Below are 19,531 nucleotides of genomic sequence, written 5' to 3' on the forward strand. Positions count from 1 at the left end.
AGAGACAGAGCTTGGCTTGCTGGTACAGTTAGCTGTGCAATGCTTGTGGGTCTCACATCTTCGCTGATTTTCGCTTCTCTGAAAAAGGCATAGTCAAGAACTTCTAGTGTCACCTTTTGGTGCCTCCTGCTGTCTCTGCTAGGTTGTGTCACCACTAGCTGCTGATTCCTGTTAGCTATTCCGATTCTGCAGACAGAACTGTTGATATTTCTGTGAGGTGTTTGTGAGTGGATCAAGCTGTCATTGCTTGCTAACCTGTGAACTGAACTGCTGATTTCCAGACAACACATACAAGAGTTGCTCCAAAGAACCTTTCTAAACATGTCCACTTCCCCCATATCCTTTCTTTTCCACTACCTCTGCTGGGTGGTGGACTACAAGGGAAGTTAAAAAGCATTTAAGAACCATCATTAAAAATAAGGTTTGAAAAATAAAGTTACAGGTATAGCTAAGTTTTGAGGTAATTCCATTCCCAATTTTCCGAGAAACTATCAAATTGATTTCCAAAATGGTTTATACTCCTACCAGCACTGAAGAAGTGTTCCCCTTGCTCCACATTCTCAAGAGCAGGTGTTGAAAATTTTGTTTAGATCTTTATCCCATTTTTTAATTGGGTTATTTGGTTTCTTGATGTCTAGTTTCTTGAGTTCTTTATGTATTCTTGGAAGTCAGCCCTGTCAGGTGTGGAGTTAGTGAAAATAATTTCCCATCTGCAGGCTGCTATATTGTCCTTTGACAGTGTCCTTTGGCTTACAGAAGCTTTTCAGTTTCATGAGGTCCCATTTATTAATTGCTACTCTAAGTGCCTGAGATGTTGGGGTTCTGTTCAGGAAGTTGTCTCCTCCTGTGCCAATGAATTCAAGGCTATCCCCCACTTTCTATTCTATCAGGTTTAGTATATATGGCTTTATGTTGAGGTCTTTGATCCATTTGAATTTGAGTTTTGCTCAGGGTGTTAGATTATGGATCTATTTACCTTCTTCTTCATGCAGACATCCTGTTAGACCAGCACCATTTGTTAAAGATGCTTTCTTTTTTTTTTTCTATGGTTTGGTTTTGGCTTCTTTGTCAAAAATCAAGTGTCCATAAATGTGTGGCTTTTCTTCTGGGTCTTCAATTTGATTCCATTGATAAAACCCATCAATTTTTATGCTAATACTATGCAGTTTTTATTACTATTGCTCCTTAGTACAGCTTGAAATCAGGGATGGTGATACCTCCAGAAGTTCTTTTATTGTACAGGATTGTTTTAGTTATCTTGGGTTTAGTCTCCTACTGTTCATGTGTGGAGTTCAACGTGTGACTTAGTCTTAGTGTTTCTTTTACAAATGTGGGTGTCCTTTCATTTGGGGCACAGATATTCTGAATTTGAGTCATTAATATTGTTGGATTTTTTCCTTTGATTAGTATGAAGTGTATCTTTCTCCACCTCTTTTATTAATTTTGGTCGGGAGTATACTTTACTAGATATTAGAGTGGCTACTTCAGCTTGCTTCTTGGGACCTTTTGCTTGAAAAACCTTTCTGCTGCCCTTTACTCTGAGGTATGTTTGATGTTGAGTTATGTTTCTTGTATTCACCAGAATGGTGGATCCTGCTTTCTCATCCATTTTGATAGTCTGTGTCTTTATATTGGGGAATTGAGTCCACTGATATTGAGCAATATTAAAGACCAATGATTGTTAATTCCTGTTATTTTTATGTTGGTGGTGGTAGTATATAGGGGAAGGTACATGCAAGTAAGTGTACACTTCCTTTCTTTTTGTTTTCTGGTATGAAATTATTTATTTCCTGTGGGGGTTTTTGCTGGGTGTAGTAACCTCCTTGGGTTAGAGTTTCCTTCTAGTATAATATGTAGGGCTGAATTTGTGGGTAGATATTCTTTAAATTTGGTTTTGTTATGGAATAACTTGTTTTCTATGGTGATTGAAAGTATATATCTAAGTATAGTAGTGTGGGTTGACATCTATGGTCTCTTAGAGACTGTAAAACATCTGCCCAGGCCCTTTGGGCTTTAGAGTCTCTGTTGAAAGTTGGGTATAATTCTAATAGACCTTTATATGTTACTTGGCCTATTTTCCTTGCAGCTTTTAATATCCTTTCTTTGTTCTGTACATTGAGTATTTTGATTATTATATGATGGTAGGATTTTCTTTTTGGTCCAATCTATTGTTCTGTAAACTTCTAACTTCTATAAACTTCTATGTTCTGTAAACTTCTTTATGGCCATCTCTTTAGGTTAGGGAAGTTTTGTTCCAAAATGCTTCTACCCTTTTATTGCTAAATGTATTAAAACCAAGATAGTAAAAAGCTTTCTCCTCTCTAGTAAGACTAAGCCTGCCTTGCTGTTAAGAAAAAGACCTGGCTCTCCTATGGCTAGGAAAAGCCTGCCTGCTCGTTCTGCTCTCTCTACAGTTTCTTCTTTGTCCCTCGTTCTCTCTGCATTCTGTTGTACCGCTCTCTTAAGGTCTAAGTTCCCTTTTAATTTTCTAAGTTATTCTACTCTGTTGTCCTTCTTCCTCCTAATCTTGCTCTTTACTCCAGCTCTGATGTAATAATGCCATGCAATGGAATCATTCTTGGGGTTTGGATGGTTGGTTGGTTAGTTGGTTTCGTACCTTTCTTAGGGGAGTACATCACGTGCTTTCTTCAAGTATCCTTTTTTTTTTTTTTTTACAAAATTTCAATAAAAGTTCAAACATAAATTCAAATCATAAATTGAATAAGAAGTTTACACAATAGAATACTATACAACTATTAAAAACAAGGACATCATGAATTTTTCAGGCAAATGGATTGCACTAGGAAAGATCATCTTGAATGACCTAACCCAGACAGACACAAAAGGACATGCATGATATGTAACTCACTCATGAATGAATATTAAATATGAATTAACCAGTACCCCTAGAGCTCATATCTCTAGCTGCATTTGTAGCAGAAGATGGCCTAGTCACATCACAGGGAAGGGAGGCCCCTTGGTATTGCAAACTTTATATGCAGGGTCAAGAAGCGGGAGTGTGCGGGTAGGGGAGCAGGGTGGAGAGAGGGTATAGGGAACTTTCGGGATAGCATTTGAAATGTATATAAAGAAAATATCAAATAAATAAATAAATAAATGGATATTAGCCATAAAGAACAGAATACCCATGATACACCCCCACAGACCCAAAGAAATTAAAATAGGCCCAAGCAAGGACTCTTGAATCACACTAAGAAGGAGATAGGAGGCAGAGGGAGGAAGGGAATTGGCGGGGTGGGGGTTGGGGGAGGGAGGTGGGGAATAGGGAGGCAGGATCAAGTGTGGGCAGAGACAGGAAGGAGATTCAGTGGGCTAGAAGAATGAATGGAAATCTGCAGCTACCTGGGGTGGTGGGGAGGGGAGAATCATTAGGAAGTCCCAGAGATCTAGGAAGTCCCAGAGATCTGGATCGAGAAAGCTCCCAGGAATCAATGCTGAATAGCTTAGCTAAGATGCCTAAGTAGGGACATGGAACCTGAAGAGGCTACCTTGTAGCCAGGCAGGACTCCCAGTAGAAGGATAGGGATGCCAACCCACCCACAAAACTTTCTACCCAAAATTTGTCCTGTCTAAAAGAAATGCAGGAATAGAGCAGAGACCAAAGGAAAGGCCAACCAATAACAGGTCCAACTTGAAACCCATCCCATGGGCAATCTGCAATCTCTGATATTATTAATGATTTTCTCTTATGCTGACAGACAGGAGACTAGCATAACTGTCTTCTGGGAGTCTCAGCTCAGAAGTGGACTGAAACAGAAGCAGATACCCACAACCAAACATCAGATGAAGGTCAGTAACACTTATAGAAGAGCTGGGAGAAGGATTGAAGGCCTAGAAGCAGATGGGAATCCCACAGGAAGATCAACAGAGCCAACAAACCAGTGCCCCAGGGAGCTCTCAGAATCTGAGCCACCAACCAAAGAACATACATGGAATGGAACAAGAACTCTCTGACACATATGTAGCAGACAGGAAGCTCAGTCTTCATGGCTGCCCTGTCTGGCCTTAGTGCGAGAGGGAAAGCTCCAACTCATGGAGGATTGCTATACCCAAGAAAACACAAGAAACCCAAAAGAAGAGAATCACACACCGTGTCCAACACAAAATAACAGGAACTAACAATCATGAACCATTATGTCACTCAACATCAATGGACTCAGTTCTCCAATAAAAAGACATAGGCTAACAGACTGGATATGTAAACAGGATCCATCATTCTATTGCATACAAGAAACACATCTCAGTAACAAAGACAGACACTCAGAGAAACAAGGTGGACAAAAGTTTTCCAAGAAAACAGTTCCAGGAAACAAGCTGGAGTAGTCATTCTAATATCAAATAAAATAAACTTTCTACCAAAAGTAATCAAAAGAGATGGGGAAGGACACTTCATGCTCATCATAGGAAAAATCCACCAAGATAAAAGTCTCAATTGTAAACATCTATGCCCCAAAAGGCAAGGGCAACCACATTCATAAGAGAAACTTTACTAAAGCTCATAACACACATTGAACCTCACACAATAACAGTGGGAGACTGTTCACCAATAGACAGGCCATTGAAACTGAAACTAAATAGAGACAAAGTAAAACCAATAGAAGTTATTAACCAAATGGGATTTAACAGATATCTACAGAACATTTCACCCCAAAACAAAAGTGCCTTAGTCAATGTGCTGTAAAAAGATACCATGACTAAGGCAACTCTTATAAAAAGGTTGAACTGGGGCTGCCTTACAGGTCCAGAAGTTCAGTCCATTATCACTATCATGGCAGTGTCCAGGTAGGCATGGTGCAGGAAGAGCTGAGAGTACTACATCTTCATGTGAAGGTAGCTAGGAGAACACTGGCTTTCATCCAGCTAGGATGAGGGTCTTAAAGGCCACACTCACAGTGACTCACCTACTCCAACAAGGCCACACATTCCAAATAGTCCCACTCCCTGAGCCAAGCATATACAAGCCATCACAAAAAAGAACATACCTTCTCAGTACTTCATGGAAACTTCTCCTAAACTGACCATATAACTGGACACAAAGCAAGCCTCAATATACAAGAAGATTGAAATAATACCTTGCATTCTATCAGATTACCACAGACTAAGGCTGGACTTCAATAACAACAAAAACACAGAAAGCCCACATACTTGTGGAAATTGAACAATTCTCTACTCAATGATAACTTGGTCTGGAAAGAAGTAAAGAAAAAATTAAAGTCTTTGTAGAATTCAATGAAAATGAAGGTACAGCATACCCAAATTTATGGGACACAATGAAAGCACCGTTGAAAAATTCATAGCACTAAGTGCCTTCCTAAAGAAAATTGGAGAAATCCTATACTAACAACTTAATAGCACACCTGAAAGCTCTAAGAAAGAAAGAAAGAAACAAAGAAAGAAACAAAGAAGAAAAGAAAGAAAGAGGCAAACACACCCAAGAGAAGTAGATGGCAAAAAAAAAAAAAAAAAAAAAAAAAAGAGTAAAAAAAGCCGGGCGTGGTGGCGCACGCCTTTAATCCCAGCACTCGGGAGGCAGAGGCAGGCGGATTTCTGAGTTCGAGGCCAGCCTGGTCTACAAAGTGAGTTCCAGGACAGCCCGGGCTATACAGAGAAACCCTGTCTCGAAAAACCAAAAAAAAAAAAAAAAAGAGAAGTAGATGGCAGGAAATAGCCAAACTCAGGACTGAAATGAATCAACTAGAAACAAAGAGAACAATACAAAAAAAAAAAAAAAAATCAGCAAAATCAAGAGCTGGTTCTTTGAGAAAATCAACACGATACATAAACCCTTAGCAAACTTAACTAAAAAGTACATAGACAGTATACAAATTAACAAAATCAGAAATGAAAAGGGAAAGATAACAACAGAAAGTAAGAAAAATTCAAAAGCATCTTCAAATCTTACTGCAAAGGAGTATACTCGACAAAACTAGAAAATCCAGAAAAAAATGGATGATTTTCTACACAGATATCACATATCAAAGTAAAATCAAGATCAGGTAAACTTCCCCAGAACCCCTAAGGAAATTGAAGCAGTCAATAAAAACATCCCATCCAAAAAAAGCCCAGGGCCAGATGGTTTTAGTGCAAAATTCTACCAGACATTCAAAGAAGAAATAATACCAACACTCCTAAAACTACTCCACAAAATCGAAAGAGAAGGAGCACTACCTAATTCATTCTATGAGGTCACAGTTACTCTGATACCTAAACCACACAAACACCTAACAAGGAAGGAGAACTTCAGACCAATTGTGCTTATGAACATTAATTCAAGAATACTCAATAAAATTTTCACTAACCAAATCCAAGAACACATTAAAATCATCATTCACCATGGTCAAGTATGCATCATCCAAGGGATACAGGAATGACTCAGTATATGAAAATCCATCAATGTAATTTAATATATAAACACACTCACTCAAAAGATTCACATGTTCATCTCACTATATGCTGAAAAGGCCTCTGACAAAATTCTACATCCCTTTGTATTAAAAGTCTTGGAGGTACCAGGAATTCATGGCACATACCTAAACAAAAGCAACATACAGCAAACCAATAGCCAAGATCAAATTAAGTAGAGAGAAACTTGAAACAAACCCACTAAAATGAGGGATAAGACAAGGCTGCACACTCTCACCTTATCCAATATAGTACTTGAAGTTCTACCTAGAGCAATAAAATGACTAAAGGAGATCAAAGGGACACAAACTAGAAAGGAAGATGTCAGGGCATCACTATTTGCAGATGATAAGATAGTATACATAAGCGACCCCAAAAATTCTACCAGAGAATTACTACAGCTGATTAACAACTTCAGCAAAGTGGCTGTATATAAAAGTAACTCAAACAAATCAGCAGCTTTCCTTTACACAAATGATAAATGGGCTGACAAAGAAATTAGGGAAACTACACCATTCGAAATAACCACAAATAATATATAAAATATCTTAGTGTACCTCCAACCAAGCAAGTAAAAAAGCTGTATGGCAAGAACTTCAAGCCCCTCCACGAAAAAAAAAAAAAAAGACCTCAAAAGATGGAAAGATCTCCCATGCTCATGAATCAGTAGGAGTAACATAGTGAAAAGGCAATCAACAGAGTCAATGCAATTCACAACAAAATCCCAACACAATTCTTCACAGACATGGAAAAGAGCAATTCTCAACTTCATATGGAAAAACACAAACCCAAGATAGCCAAAACAACTTTGAACAATAAAAAACTTCTGAGGGAATCACCATCCTGACCTCAAGCTGTACTACAGAGCAATAGTGATAAAATCACATGGTATTCATACAGAGACAGTACAAACAGTGGAATAGAATCAAAGATCAAGAAATAAAACCACACAACTACAGATAATTCATCTCTGACAAAGAGCCTAAAACATACAGTGGAAAAAGAAAGTATCTTCAACAAATGGTGTTAGTCTAACAGATGGTCTGCATGTAGAAGAATGCAAATTGATCCATATTTATCACAATGGGTCAAGAACCTCAACATAAAGCCAGATGCACTGAATCTAATAGAAGGGAAAGTGGGAAAGAGCCTCAAACACATTGGCACATGGAAAAACTTCCTGAACAGAACACAAATGGCTCAGGTTTTAAGAACAACAATTGAGAAATGGGATCTCTAGAAACTGAAAACCTTCTGTAATCAATAGGACAAAATGGCAACCTACAGATTATGAAAAGATCGTCACTAACCCTACATCTGATAAAAGGCTAATATCCAAAATATATAACAAACTCAAGAAGTTAGTGTGAGGAGCAGGTGTGGTAGCAGTCCCAAGATGGCACCCAGGACTGCAGCTAAGTCTTATATGACTTGCACCTGACTTCATCATACACCTGAAAATAAGCCACGACCATCGTGAGAGCCGCGCAGGTGCACCATGATGCTGGCGGTGTAAACTAGTCCATATTTGGTGGAGACATGCCCCTGCCACTCTGATTGGCTGAAGCTGCGTGCCTGGTGAGGTGATGTGGCCTGCTGTGAGTGGATGAGGACTGAGAGTATATAAGAGTGAGAGGCCTGGGGTTCGAGGGAGAAAGATAGAGGGAGAGAAAAGATGAAGCAAGAGAGATGAAGATTGAAGCTTGCTGAATAAACTGCTGTTAGAAGAACTGGTGATCTTGTCGTTCTTGCTGGTCGAGAGCGGACGCCACAAGTTAGACTCCAAAAAAACTGAATAACCCAATTTAAAATGGGGTACAGAGCTAAAACAAAAATTCTCAACCAAGGAATCTCTAATGGCTCAGAAGCACTTAAAGAGATGTTCAAAGTCCTTAGTCATCAGGGAAATGCAAATCAAAAAGACCTCTTTATGAGAAATTTAAAATTTATTCTCAGGAAACTCTGGAAATTCATGTGTAAAATCCCAGCACTGGCCTACCTCTTAATCTTAATCTAATCAATTTTATAATAGCCTTATTACATACACACCTACAACAATGCCTCCCAACAGGCTGTTAGATGAATAAATGTACAACTTACTGTCACTGGACTCATTAAGAGCTGCTTCATTACAGCTAATTCCCTTTACAGAGAAATGAAATCTGCAAAACAAATGGGATTTTATCTAGACCCAAGAAACAGAAAGTTAAATGAAATTTTAGGTTATTTGTTCTTATACCATTCTGGCGAGGTGAAGTCTAGGAAAGACAAAATAAAGTAATATGACTTTTGGTGTGTATGTGTGTGGGGGGGTCCCAAAATAATTCCTAGGCTACAACATGGGATAAATACAGATTCAGGACAATCCTCTACATATTTACATCCAAAATCCTCGTTAGCCATATGTTTTGAATGACAAATATATGTCCCCCACGGGCCTTCATTGCTTAGTAGTTTGTCCCAGCTAGTAGTTCTTTGGGGGCTGGGAGTTTTTTGGGGGTGGGGGCAGAGGGGCATTGAGAAGCTTTGGAGAAGAAACACAGCTGGTGAGAAGTAGAGGTGGTGCCTGAGGGTAACAGTTATACTGGCCTCTCTGTCCTTCAAATAAGCTGTCTTAGTTACAGTTTCATTGCTGTGAAGAGATACCATGACTAAGGCAACTCTTATAAAGAAAAGCATTTCATTGGGTCTGGTTTACAGTTTCAGAGGTTCAGTCCATTATCACCATGGAGGGAAGGATGGCAGCATGCAGGCAGACATGGTGCTGGAGGAAGAACTTAGAACTTTACATCTTAATCTGAAGGTAGCCAGGAACTTCATTCCACAGACAGCCAGGAGGAGGCTCTCTGATCCACACTGGGTAGAGCTTAAGCATTAGGAGCCCTCAAAGCCCACCCTTACAGTGCCTCACTTTCCAACAAGGCCACACCTCCTAATAGTACCACTTCCCATAGGCCAAGTATATTCAAACCACCATGCAGGCCAACCTCATTCCTGCCTCAGGCTTCTGCCTGGACATTTCTATGTAGTTCTCCTCTTTTCACCATTCCAGGCAAACAGAAGTGCCACTTCCCCCCAGGCACCTACCTACTTAGGTAGGAGTCTACCTGCTTAGGTATGTGACCACTTACGAAACGCCATACACACCATTGGCATTCTCTTTCACATAAACCTAGTTGCTTTGCAGCATTTAGTAATTATTTTACTTACATTTCTCCTTACTTGAACCACTGACAGCATATTCAATCACTATGATCTCAGAGTCTGAAGCATGGACAACTATGTAACATCTTAAACACCAACTATTCAATTACACCTCTAAGTTTTCCTCTTTTTTTCTGGTCATTCAAACATTTAATCCATTTGGTCACCTCTCTTTGCTTTGTATGCTTGAAAAACAGACACACCCTCAAATGATTTCAATGCAAAGTCTACCACCTCAAAGAGTTCTGACCTCCCCAAGCATGTGAGAGGCTTGGGATTATAAATCGAAGGCCAAGGAAATGGAAAGATGGCTCAAATGTTAAAACTATTAGCTGGCTTTTCAGAGGAACCAAGTTTGATCCCAGACATGAAGGCTAACAATCCTCTGTAACTCCAGTTCCAAAGGATCCAATACCCTCTTTTGTCCTCTATGGGCACTGCACCCATGTGGTACACAGACACACATGGAGGCAAAATATCCATATACGTAAGTAAAATAAAGATCTTTAATGCAAGGACAGCCAAGCTACATACAGTTTCAGGCCAAAGAAGTACTGACATATTTTCAAAAAGGTCTGACCCTTCTTTAAAATTATGCTATGTTCTCTGAACCAACTCTCTATTCCTCAATAGTCCCAATCTCCTGTTGCTGATTCTACCTCACCTTTTCCTCTGACCACACCAAAAGGCACTAATGGACCATCAAAAATTGAACACACTCTCCCTACTGTCTAATGAAATCCAGTTCTAGTGTCACCTCCCCTGGGACACCTTTTCTGTCCAAGTCTGGAGTTCTTCAGTTCCTTCTTTTTAACTTCATCACATCTATTTACTATAAAATCTACAGAACATTATTCATAAGAATTAGACTTCTTAATGCAGTGGAAGTATTTTTTAAATTTTTTATTAGGTACTTTATTTAGATTTCAAATATTGTTCCCTTTCCTAGTTTCCCCTCCGAAAATTCCCTATCCCCTCCACCCCTCCCCGTTTTTGCCAACCCACCCACTCCCATTTCCTGGCCCTGGCATTACCCTATACTGGGGCATAGAACTTTCACAGGACCAAGGGTCTCTCCTCCCATTGATGACCAACTAGGTCATTCTCTGCTACATATGCAGCTAGAGCCATGAGCCCTGCCATGTGTTTTCTTTGATTGGTGATTTAGTCCCAGGGAGCTACTTAGGTACTTTCTCAAGCTCCTTCATTGGGGACACTATGCTTCATCCAATAGATGGCTGTGAGCATTCACTTCTGAATTTGTCGAGCACTGGCAGAACCTCTCAGGAGACAGCTTTATCAGGCTCCTGTTAGCTAGCTCTTGTTGATATCTGCAATAATGTCTGGGTTTGGTGGTGGTTTATGGGATGGATCCCCAGGTGGGGTAGTCTCTAGATGGTCATTCCATCAGTCCCTGCTCTGAACTTTGTCCCTATAACTCCTTCCATGGGTATTTTACTCCCCCTTCTAAGAAGGTGTATTAGTCAGGGTTCTCTAGAGTCACATAACTTATGGGTAGTCTCTATATAGTAAAGAAAATTGGTGATTGGTTTGCAGTCCAACTCCCAACAATGGTCAATGGTCAGCAGCAGTTGTGAATGGTTGGGAGACTATTAATGACTGTTTCTTTTCTTTTTTTCTTTTCTTTTCTTTTTTTTTTTTAGAGGATATGTGACTTTTTATATCATTAATCTGATCCTAATTAAATTTTGGTACCTGGTATCTGTCTAGAAAATTGTCCATTTCGTCCAGGTTTTCCAGTTGTGTTGAGTATAGGCTTTTGTAGTAGGATCTGATAATTTTTTGGATTGCCTCATATTCTGTTGTTATGTCTCCCTTTTCATTTCTGATTTTGTTAATTAGGATACTGTCCCTATGCCCTCTAGTTAGTCTGGCTAATGATTTATCTATCTTGCTGATTTTCTCAAAAAAAAAAAAAAACAAAAAACAAACAAACAAAAAAAAAACAAAACAGCTCCTGGTTTGGTTGATTCTTTGTATAGCTGTTTTTTTGTTTGTTTGTTTGTTTCTACTTGGTTGATTTCAGCCCTGAGTTTGATTATTTCCCGTGGTCTACTCCTTTGGGAGAATCTGCTTCCTTTTGTTCTAGAGCTGTCAGGTGTGCTGTTAAGCTGCTAGTGTGTGCTCTCTCCAGTTTCTTTTTGTCGACACTCAAAGCTATGAGTTTCCTCGTAGGAATGCATTCATTGTGTCCCATAAGTTTGGGTATGTTGTGGCTTCATTTTCATTAAACTCTAATAAGTCTTTAATTTCTTTATTTCTTCCTTGACCAAGTTATCATTGAGTAGAGTGTTGTTCAGCTTCCACATCAATGTTGGCTTTCTATTATTTATATTGTTATTAAAGATCAGCCTTAGTGATCTGATAGGAAGCATGTGATTCTTTCAATCTTCTTCTATCTGGTGAGGTCTGTTTTGTGACTGTTTATATGGTCAATTTCAGAGAATGTTCCATGAGGTGCTGAGAAGAAGGCCTATCCTTTTGTTTTAGGACAAAATGTTCTATAGATATCTGTTAAATCCATTTGTTTCATAACTTCTGTTAGTTTCACTGTGTCTTTGCTTAGTTTCTGTTTCCATGATCTGTCCATTGATGAGAGTGGGGTGTTAAAGTCTCCCACTATTACTGTGTGCAGTGCAATGTGTGCTTTGAACTTTACTAAAGTTTCTTTAATGAATGTGGATGCCCTTGCATTTGGAGCGTAGATATTCAGAATTGAGAGTTCATCTTGGAAGATTTTACCTTCGATGAGTATGAAGTGCCCATCCTTGTCTTTTTTGATAACTTTGGGTTGGAAGTCTATTTTATTTGTATTAGAATGGCTATTCTAGCTTGTTTCTTCGGACCATTTACTTGGAAAATTGTTTTCCAGCCTTTTACTTTGAGGTAGTGTCTCTCTTTGTCCCTGAGGTGGGTTTTTTGTATGCAGTAAAATTTGGGTTCCTGTTTTTGTAGCCAGTCTGTTAGTCTATGTCTTTTTATTGGGGAATTGAGTCCATTACTATTAAGAGATATTAAGGAAAATTCATTGTTGCTTCCTGTTATTTTTGTTGTTAGTGTTGGGATTCGGTTCATGTGGCTGTCTTCTTTTAGGTTTCTTGCCTTTTCTAGGTTGTAGTTTCCCTCCTTGTGTTGGAATTTTCCCTTTATTATCCTTAGAAGAGCTGGATTTGTGGAAAGATAGTGTGCAAACTTGGTTTAGTCATGGAATACTTTGGTTTCTCCATCTACAGTAATTGAGTTTTGCTGGGTATAGTAGCCAGGGCTGGCATTTGTGTTCTGTTTGGGTCTGTATACATCTGTCCAGGATCTTCTGGCTTTCATAGTCTCTGGGGAGAAGCCTGGTGTAATTCTAATAGGTCTGCCTTTATATGTTACTTGACCTTTTTCCCTTACTGCTTTTAATATTCTATCTTTGTTGAGTACATTGGTGTTTTGATTATTATGTGTCAGGAGAGATTTCTTTTCTGGTCCAAACTATTTGGAGTTCTGTAGGCTTCTTGTATGTTCATGGGCATCTTTTTCTTTATGTTAGGGAGGTTTTCCTCTATAATTTTGTTGAAGATATTTACTGGCCCTTTAAGTTGAAAATCTTAATTCTCATCTATACGTATTATCCTTTGATCTTTTCATTGTGTCCTGGATTTCCTGGATTTTTTGATTTAAGAACTCTTTGCATTTTGCATTTTCGTTGATTGTTGTGTCCATGTTTTCTATGGAATCTTCTGCACCTGAGATTCTCTCTTCCATCTCTTGTACTCTGTTGTTGATGCTTGCATCTATGGCTCCTGATTTCTTTCCTAGGATTTCTATCTCCAGAGTTGTCTCTCTTTGTAATTTCTTTATTGTTTCTAGGTCCATTTTATATCCTGGATGGTTTTGTTCAATTCCTTCACCTGTTTGCATGTGTGTTCCTGTAATTCTTTAAGGGATTTTTGTGTTCCCTCTTTGAGGGCTTCTACCTGTTTACCTGTGTTCTCCTGTATTTCTTTAAGGGAGTTATTTATGTCTTTCTTAAAGTCCTCCATCATCATCATGAAAAGTGACTTTAGATCCATATCTTGCTTTTCTGGTGTGATGGTGTATACATGACTTGCTATGATGGGAGAGCTGGGTTCTGATGATGCTAAGTAACCTTGGTTTGTTGTTTCTGTTCTTATGCTTGTCTCACACCATCTGATTATCTCCTGTGCTCCCTGCCCTGCATATATCTGATTGGAGCCTGTCCTCTCTGTAATCCTGTCTGAGTCAGAAATCCTCAGAGTCCAGGTTTCTCTGTGATTCTGAGATTCTGGGTGTCTCAGAGTTCTTGGCATTCAAGCTTCCTCTGAGACCCTGAGATCCTCACGTGACCAAGCTCCTTAGGATACCGGGATCCTAAGATCCTGGGTGTGTTAGAGCCCCTGGAAGTGGTACCTCCTGTGGGGGGCATGGAGCTGTCCACTGAGTTTGAAACCAAGGTAGACCAGTGCCGACTAGAAGGAACCTGAGCCACTGGTCGGGCAAGGTTCCTATGTCCCTGCTCCTGCTGGGCCCAGGCACTCCTGGTGGTGTTGGAACAGATGTTGTGTTTTACTGACCAGTGATCCTAAGATCCTGGGCGTGCTAGGGCACCTGGAGAGTGGAGAGTCCTCAGGGGACCGTGGGACTGTCTGCCGAGTTCGAGCCCAAGGTAGCCGCAGTAGAAGTATTTATAGTCATATTATGATTAGCAGAAACTAAATAATAAATGTTAGGTATTATTCTATCTAGTTAGAAATTTTCATGAGACTATAATGATGATGATGATGTGTTTTGTGTTGTGCATATCTATGCTTGTGTCAGATCTCAAAATGGAGTTACAGATGGCTGGAGCCTGCCTCCTTCTGAGTGCTGGGACCACCAGTCCTCTAGAAGAGCAGCCAATACTCTTAGTAACTGTACCATTTCTCTAGCCCCTAGTTCATAATTATTCACTTGTAGAAAATGAGATACAAATGACAGGAGCCCATTTACTCTCTAGCTTACCAATCCCAATGCCTGACACACATTAAACATTATGAAGAGCTAATGCAATGAACAAAACATCAGTTCTAGAACAATATTGTTTTCTTTAATAGTGTGAGTCTTTACCTTAAAGAAAACTTACAGAGTTGAAAAACAGACTGCTCTTCCTGCTTTTTGATTTGGTTCAAATTTGAGTGTGGGGACATGACAGCCAGCCTTTATCTAGTGGCACTATGTTTTTGCCCACTGAAAAATGAACGGCTCTATCTCAGTCATTAGAGTGCTCAGACCTGAGTAATAATTTACAAGTCCTCTGTGATGACTGAAGAAACGTAACATGGAGCCAGGCTTCCCTTAAGGGCCAATGAGTTTTTGCTCTGGAATGCCTGGGAGATCCTAATGGATAGATAAGAATCAGACAATGGGGCTATAAAGCATTAAAGGCTGCTTGCCTTTTGTAAAACTCACTATCGCTTTGGGAAAGGGATAAAATTGTCTTTTTATTACTGTATAATGAGAAAGTAAGAAACAACTTAGAGAAGTGAGACAATTTTCCTGATCAGATGTAGACTCCATGGATATCAGTAATCCACACCTTTCGGATGTCCCCCTTAAAACCCCACCTTAATTCACCTTTTGCATGGTGGGCTGTATTTGCTCTATGGCTCCCTTCCTTCTGCAAACAGTAAGAGTAAGTTAGTTTAATCTAAATTTAAATTGAGTCTAAGTCTCTTCTCCCAGTGGATTTGAACACCACAACATGGGCAGTCCTTACCAAATGTTCTATGGCAAACACTGTAAAATTAGTACACAGGAGATGAAAAAAATGGGGACACTGTTTTGTTTTGTTTTGTTTTTTCAAGAAGGGGACAAAAACCAAAACTTTCTGTCTATATTCAGTCTGCTGTAACTTGATTCATAACTTCACATTCACCTGGCTCTGGCCTTGACGTAAACTTTCCGGACTTAAGTAAAATAACAACAGCCCAACACTTGAGTCAAGGGAGGGAAAACCTCTCCTGTAGTAAAAATGCAGGACTGTAAGAGCCTAGCCACCCAACAAATCTATGCCAAAGTAGAAGGACGTGGCAGGTGTCACTGGGGTGTCCCCAAACACACAGTATCTGAGACAGACGTGACAACAGTCGCCATCAAAAGAAACTAAGAGAAGCTTCTGGAGAGAAGATGGAGAGTGCAAATAGCAAAAGACTGGAGGGTAGGCAGCTCAGTCGGAACTGTAACTTCTACTTAGACTCTCCACAGCATGGTTCTCTACTTGCTTTCGGAGAGCCGGCCGCCGCCCACTCACCCACAACCCCCGAGAGTCCCTTGCGGCTGGACTGAGCGCGCGGGCCAGGACTCACCTGGCCGGGCCGCTTCGTCCAAGGGCCGTCTCCAGACCCGTTCAACCGGCGTCAGTCCCGGGCCTCTGCGTTTGAGTCCAACCGCTAGGATGCTAAGGCAGCAACGCAATGCAACGCGACCCAAGCGCGGGCTTCCGTAGGCCACCGACCCAACAACCCCGGATGTTGATGTGCTGCCTGCCCCGGAAGCGGTGGCCCCAAGCCCTTGTAAGGCGGAGGCGGTTTTGCCCAGCCGTCTGCAAGGAGACGTGGCGGCGGCGGTTGGGTCCCCTGCACTAAGGACGCTTTGTAGTCCCCCCTCTTCTTCCTCCTCCTCCTCCTCTTCCTCCTCCCCCTCCTCCTCCCCTCCTCCCCCTCCTCCTCCCTTCTCCTCCTGTTCTCCCGTAGAGGAGGTTGTGACGGTGGCTGGAGGACGCGGCAATGGAGGAAGGAGACGGCGGCTTGCGGAGCCTGGTCCCCGGAGGGCCACTGTTGCTGGTTCTGTACGGTCTCCTGGAGGCGTCCGGCGGCGGCCGAGCGCTGCCCCAGCTCAGCGACGACATCCCCTTCCGAGTCAACTGGCCTGGTACCGAGTTCTCTCTGGTCAGTGCCCTAAACGAGCCGCAGCCTTCTCCCCTCTTTCCGGCACGAAGCATTCGGGCCAGCCCTCAATTCCTTAGCTTTTTCTTCCAGAACCTTTTTTTCCCCAAGCATTTATCGACCCCAAGCCTACGTGTGTTCGTTCATTCATTAATTCGTTTAGCACACTAAGGGGATATGTCCTCCATACTAACTAGGAGATCAGCGGTCACTTCATCTCCCTCCTTTAAATCTCCTTACGTTAGATCTGGCTTCTCTACAGCCCCACTCTGTGGAGGAAGTTTTAGAATCAACTAGCACATCACCCTACCCGCACAACCGTCCAACAGACAGGAGTCCCATCTCTATTCATTCTTCCTCTCCAACACACACTTAAAAACGACGTATACAGCTTCTGAGAATCTTTTCCCTTAAGGCATTTGAGAGGGCTGTTTGGTTTGGAAGATATTAGTGACCTTATATGCGGAATACTACTGGCCATGCAGAATAGACTAGAGGCTTGAATGTATTACCACTATTATTTAGGACTCTAGAACATGAGATTAAAAAGGATTTTATGATCGTTAATTAATGTGTATTGTGTAAAAAGGCAAGAATGAAAGAGCCAGTGGCTGTGAGGCTCCCAACGTGAGAACTGGGAACTGTACTCACCCCTCTGAGAAGAGTAATAATGTGTTTTAATTTCTGTGGCATCTCTCCAGTCCTAGAATACGAGATTTTGGTGTATAATCTGACAAGAATGGAAATTCAGTTTTGAATGATTGTAGTGCTGAAATGTCTATCCATGTGTTAACTACTACAGACAAATTCACCACACACCTAGATCTGGATTCCATTTCCAGCTCCGCCAAAAAAGTAAACAAGTGTAAACTAGAACTTAAACAGATCCACCTGCCACGGCTTCCTGAGGGCTGGGCTTAAAGGTGTGTGCCACAATGTATAGCCTCAATATACGTATTAATTAGCATTTAAACTTCAATCTATTGCCTTACTAGTTTTCTTTTACACCCCAAACTTTATCTTTTCTGTTAGATTGGACAACAGTATACAGTTTTTTATTTCCACCTTATCATTTAAAGATGTTTACACTATTTTGCCTACATCTGAAAATGTGCTTTAACAATCTTCAGTAGAACTGGTAAATTTACTTGAGGAACCTTTGTTCTAACTAGCACTGAATGTATTCAGGGTAAAGCACTTTAACTGAAAAGAATAATGTATGCTTTTTATTCTGTTTCTAGCCTACAACTGGAGTTTTGTATAAAGAAGATAATTACATCATCATGACAACTGCTCATAAAGAAAAATACAAATGTATACTTCCACTTGTGACAAGTGGGGATGAGGTATGTTTTTATACACATATTGCTGATCTCTCTCACTAAAGATGCATTTTACAACCTTATGATCATATACTTAAAATAAGTAGCAAGAGTCTCAACAGCCTTGTAGCAAAAAATATTAACCTCTTCTTACTGTTTTCTTTGATTTGGGAATTTATTTTAGAAAAATTAGCAACCAGGCAAGTGTGATGTTCACACCTGTAGTCTCAACACTAAGAGGTGCAGGCAGGAGAATGACCATGAATTTAAGGCCAGGCTGGACACATTGTGAGACCTCGTCTAAAATTACAAAAGGAAGAGCGGAATTAGTTATTAATGTTTTGAATAAAAAGCTAACTCTTTGCTTGTTTTCCTTTATAGAAATGGTGTTTGTAGAACACAATATAGCTTTTAATGTAAGCATAGTGCTTTCATAAAGAATTTTCTATGATAAATAATTCTCCAGGTTCCTTATACTTTCTCACTACCTTAGCTCATGCCCTTTTCTTCCTCCTAAAACAACCTAACTCCTCTTAGCCATCCTCAGGGCAATGACTTCTTTCCCGATGAGGCAGGAGAAGCAACATAGTAAGGTGTAAAAGACAACAGCCTAGAGCCAGGAGCTGTGCATCCCTGGACCAATTAGAAACTCAGTTCCTCTACCCAATGAATTAATTAAGCCAATTTACATTTTCATGGTCTGCAAAGTAGAAATATTAGACTCAGGGCTTTTCTTAAGTTTTTTCATATTTGAAGTCTGTCCAAGGCAGCTATTCCATGCTGTTTTAAACTCCCTTAAAACAAAATCTACCCACATAGCCACATATGTGGCTCAAGCCTGAAGTATAAAAATATGAAGAGGGGTTGGGGATTTAGCTCAGTGGTAGAGCGCTTGCCTAGCAAGCGCAAGGCCCTGGGTTCGGTCCTCAGCTCTGAAAAAAAAAAAGAAAAAAAAAATATGAAGAAAACTGAAAAGCACCATTCCACAATAGAACCATTCTGAGACTTTAATAGCTAGAATTTGGGGGGAATATGGGTGATTAAAAATTCTGAAATAAATCTACAAGGATTGTCAGAAAACTGATACTTACGAACCTTTTTTAAAAGAGAATGGAGTGCTATAGACGGTTTTCCTGTGGCTTCATACTTCAATTCATTTAAAATAAGTAACATCCCATACGTTCTTGTTCAAGTTGTTGGCTCTTTTTCTCTTTTATTTCCAAGCATTTGTGATTTAACCATTGAATTAATACCCAACCAGCAGAGTTGGATGAAGTTCTAGGAAAACTGTATATTAAGCTTATTTTTTTCTAGGAAGAAGAAAAGGATTACAAAGGCCCCAATCCAAGAGAGCTTTTGGAACCACTATTTAAACAAAGCAGTTGTTCCTACAGAGTAAGTATTTTATGTGCATTTGAAAGTAAGTCTTTGGGGGCTGGTGAGATGGCTCAGTGGGTAAGAGCAGTCGGTAAGAGCACCCGACTGCTCTTCCAAAGGTCCGAAGTTCAAATCCCAGCAACCACATGGTGGCTCACAACCACCCGTAATGAGATCTGATGCCCTCTTCTGGTGTGTCTGAAGACAGCTACAGTGTATTTACATATAATAAATAAATAAATAAATCTTAAAAAA

The 19,531-nt window shown here is 40.3% G+C and overlaps 2 protein-coding genes across 6 annotated transcripts in view; one reads left to right on the forward strand and one right to left on the reverse strand.

The window, feature by feature from the left end:
- Positions 1-19,531, reverse strand: part of Asb3 (ankyrin repeat and SOCS box containing 3) — a 200,381-nt gene that overhangs the window by 105,571 nt on the left and 75,279 nt on the right. For 2 of the 3 annotated variants that reach the window (XM_085829042.1, XM_085829039.1), the window contains exon 1: positions 15,999-16,146. The exons of the other annotated variant lie outside the window; for it this stretch is intronic. The gene's annotated coding sequence lies outside the window, so the exon portion shown is untranslated. Of the gene's footprint in view, positions 1-15,998; positions 16,147-19,531 lie in introns of those variants that run through there. 3 annotated transcript variants of the gene reach the window in all.
- Erlec1 (endoplasmic reticulum lectin 1) overlaps positions 16,182-19,531 on the forward strand; it is a 64,519-nt gene continuing 61,169 nt past the window's right edge. For all 3 annotated transcript variants that reach the window (XM_085829044.1, XM_029483047.2, XM_021176495.3), the window contains exons 1-3: positions 16,182-16,580; positions 17,819-17,923; positions 19,214-19,294. In XM_085829044.1, the coding sequence (XP_085685170.1) occupies positions 16,419-16,580; positions 17,819-17,923; positions 19,214-19,294 (348 nt within the window). In that variant the 5' untranslated portion in view covers positions 16,182-16,418. The remainder of the gene's footprint in view (positions 16,581-17,818; positions 17,924-19,213; positions 19,295-19,531) is intronic.

The sequence above is a fragment of the Mus caroli genome, unplaced genomic scaffold (assembly GCF_978045245.1).
Source record: "Mus caroli unplaced genomic scaffold, Mus_caroli_1 scaffold_13, whole genome shotgun sequence".
NCBI lineage: Eukaryota > Metazoa > Chordata > Mammalia > Rodentia > Muridae > Mus > Mus caroli.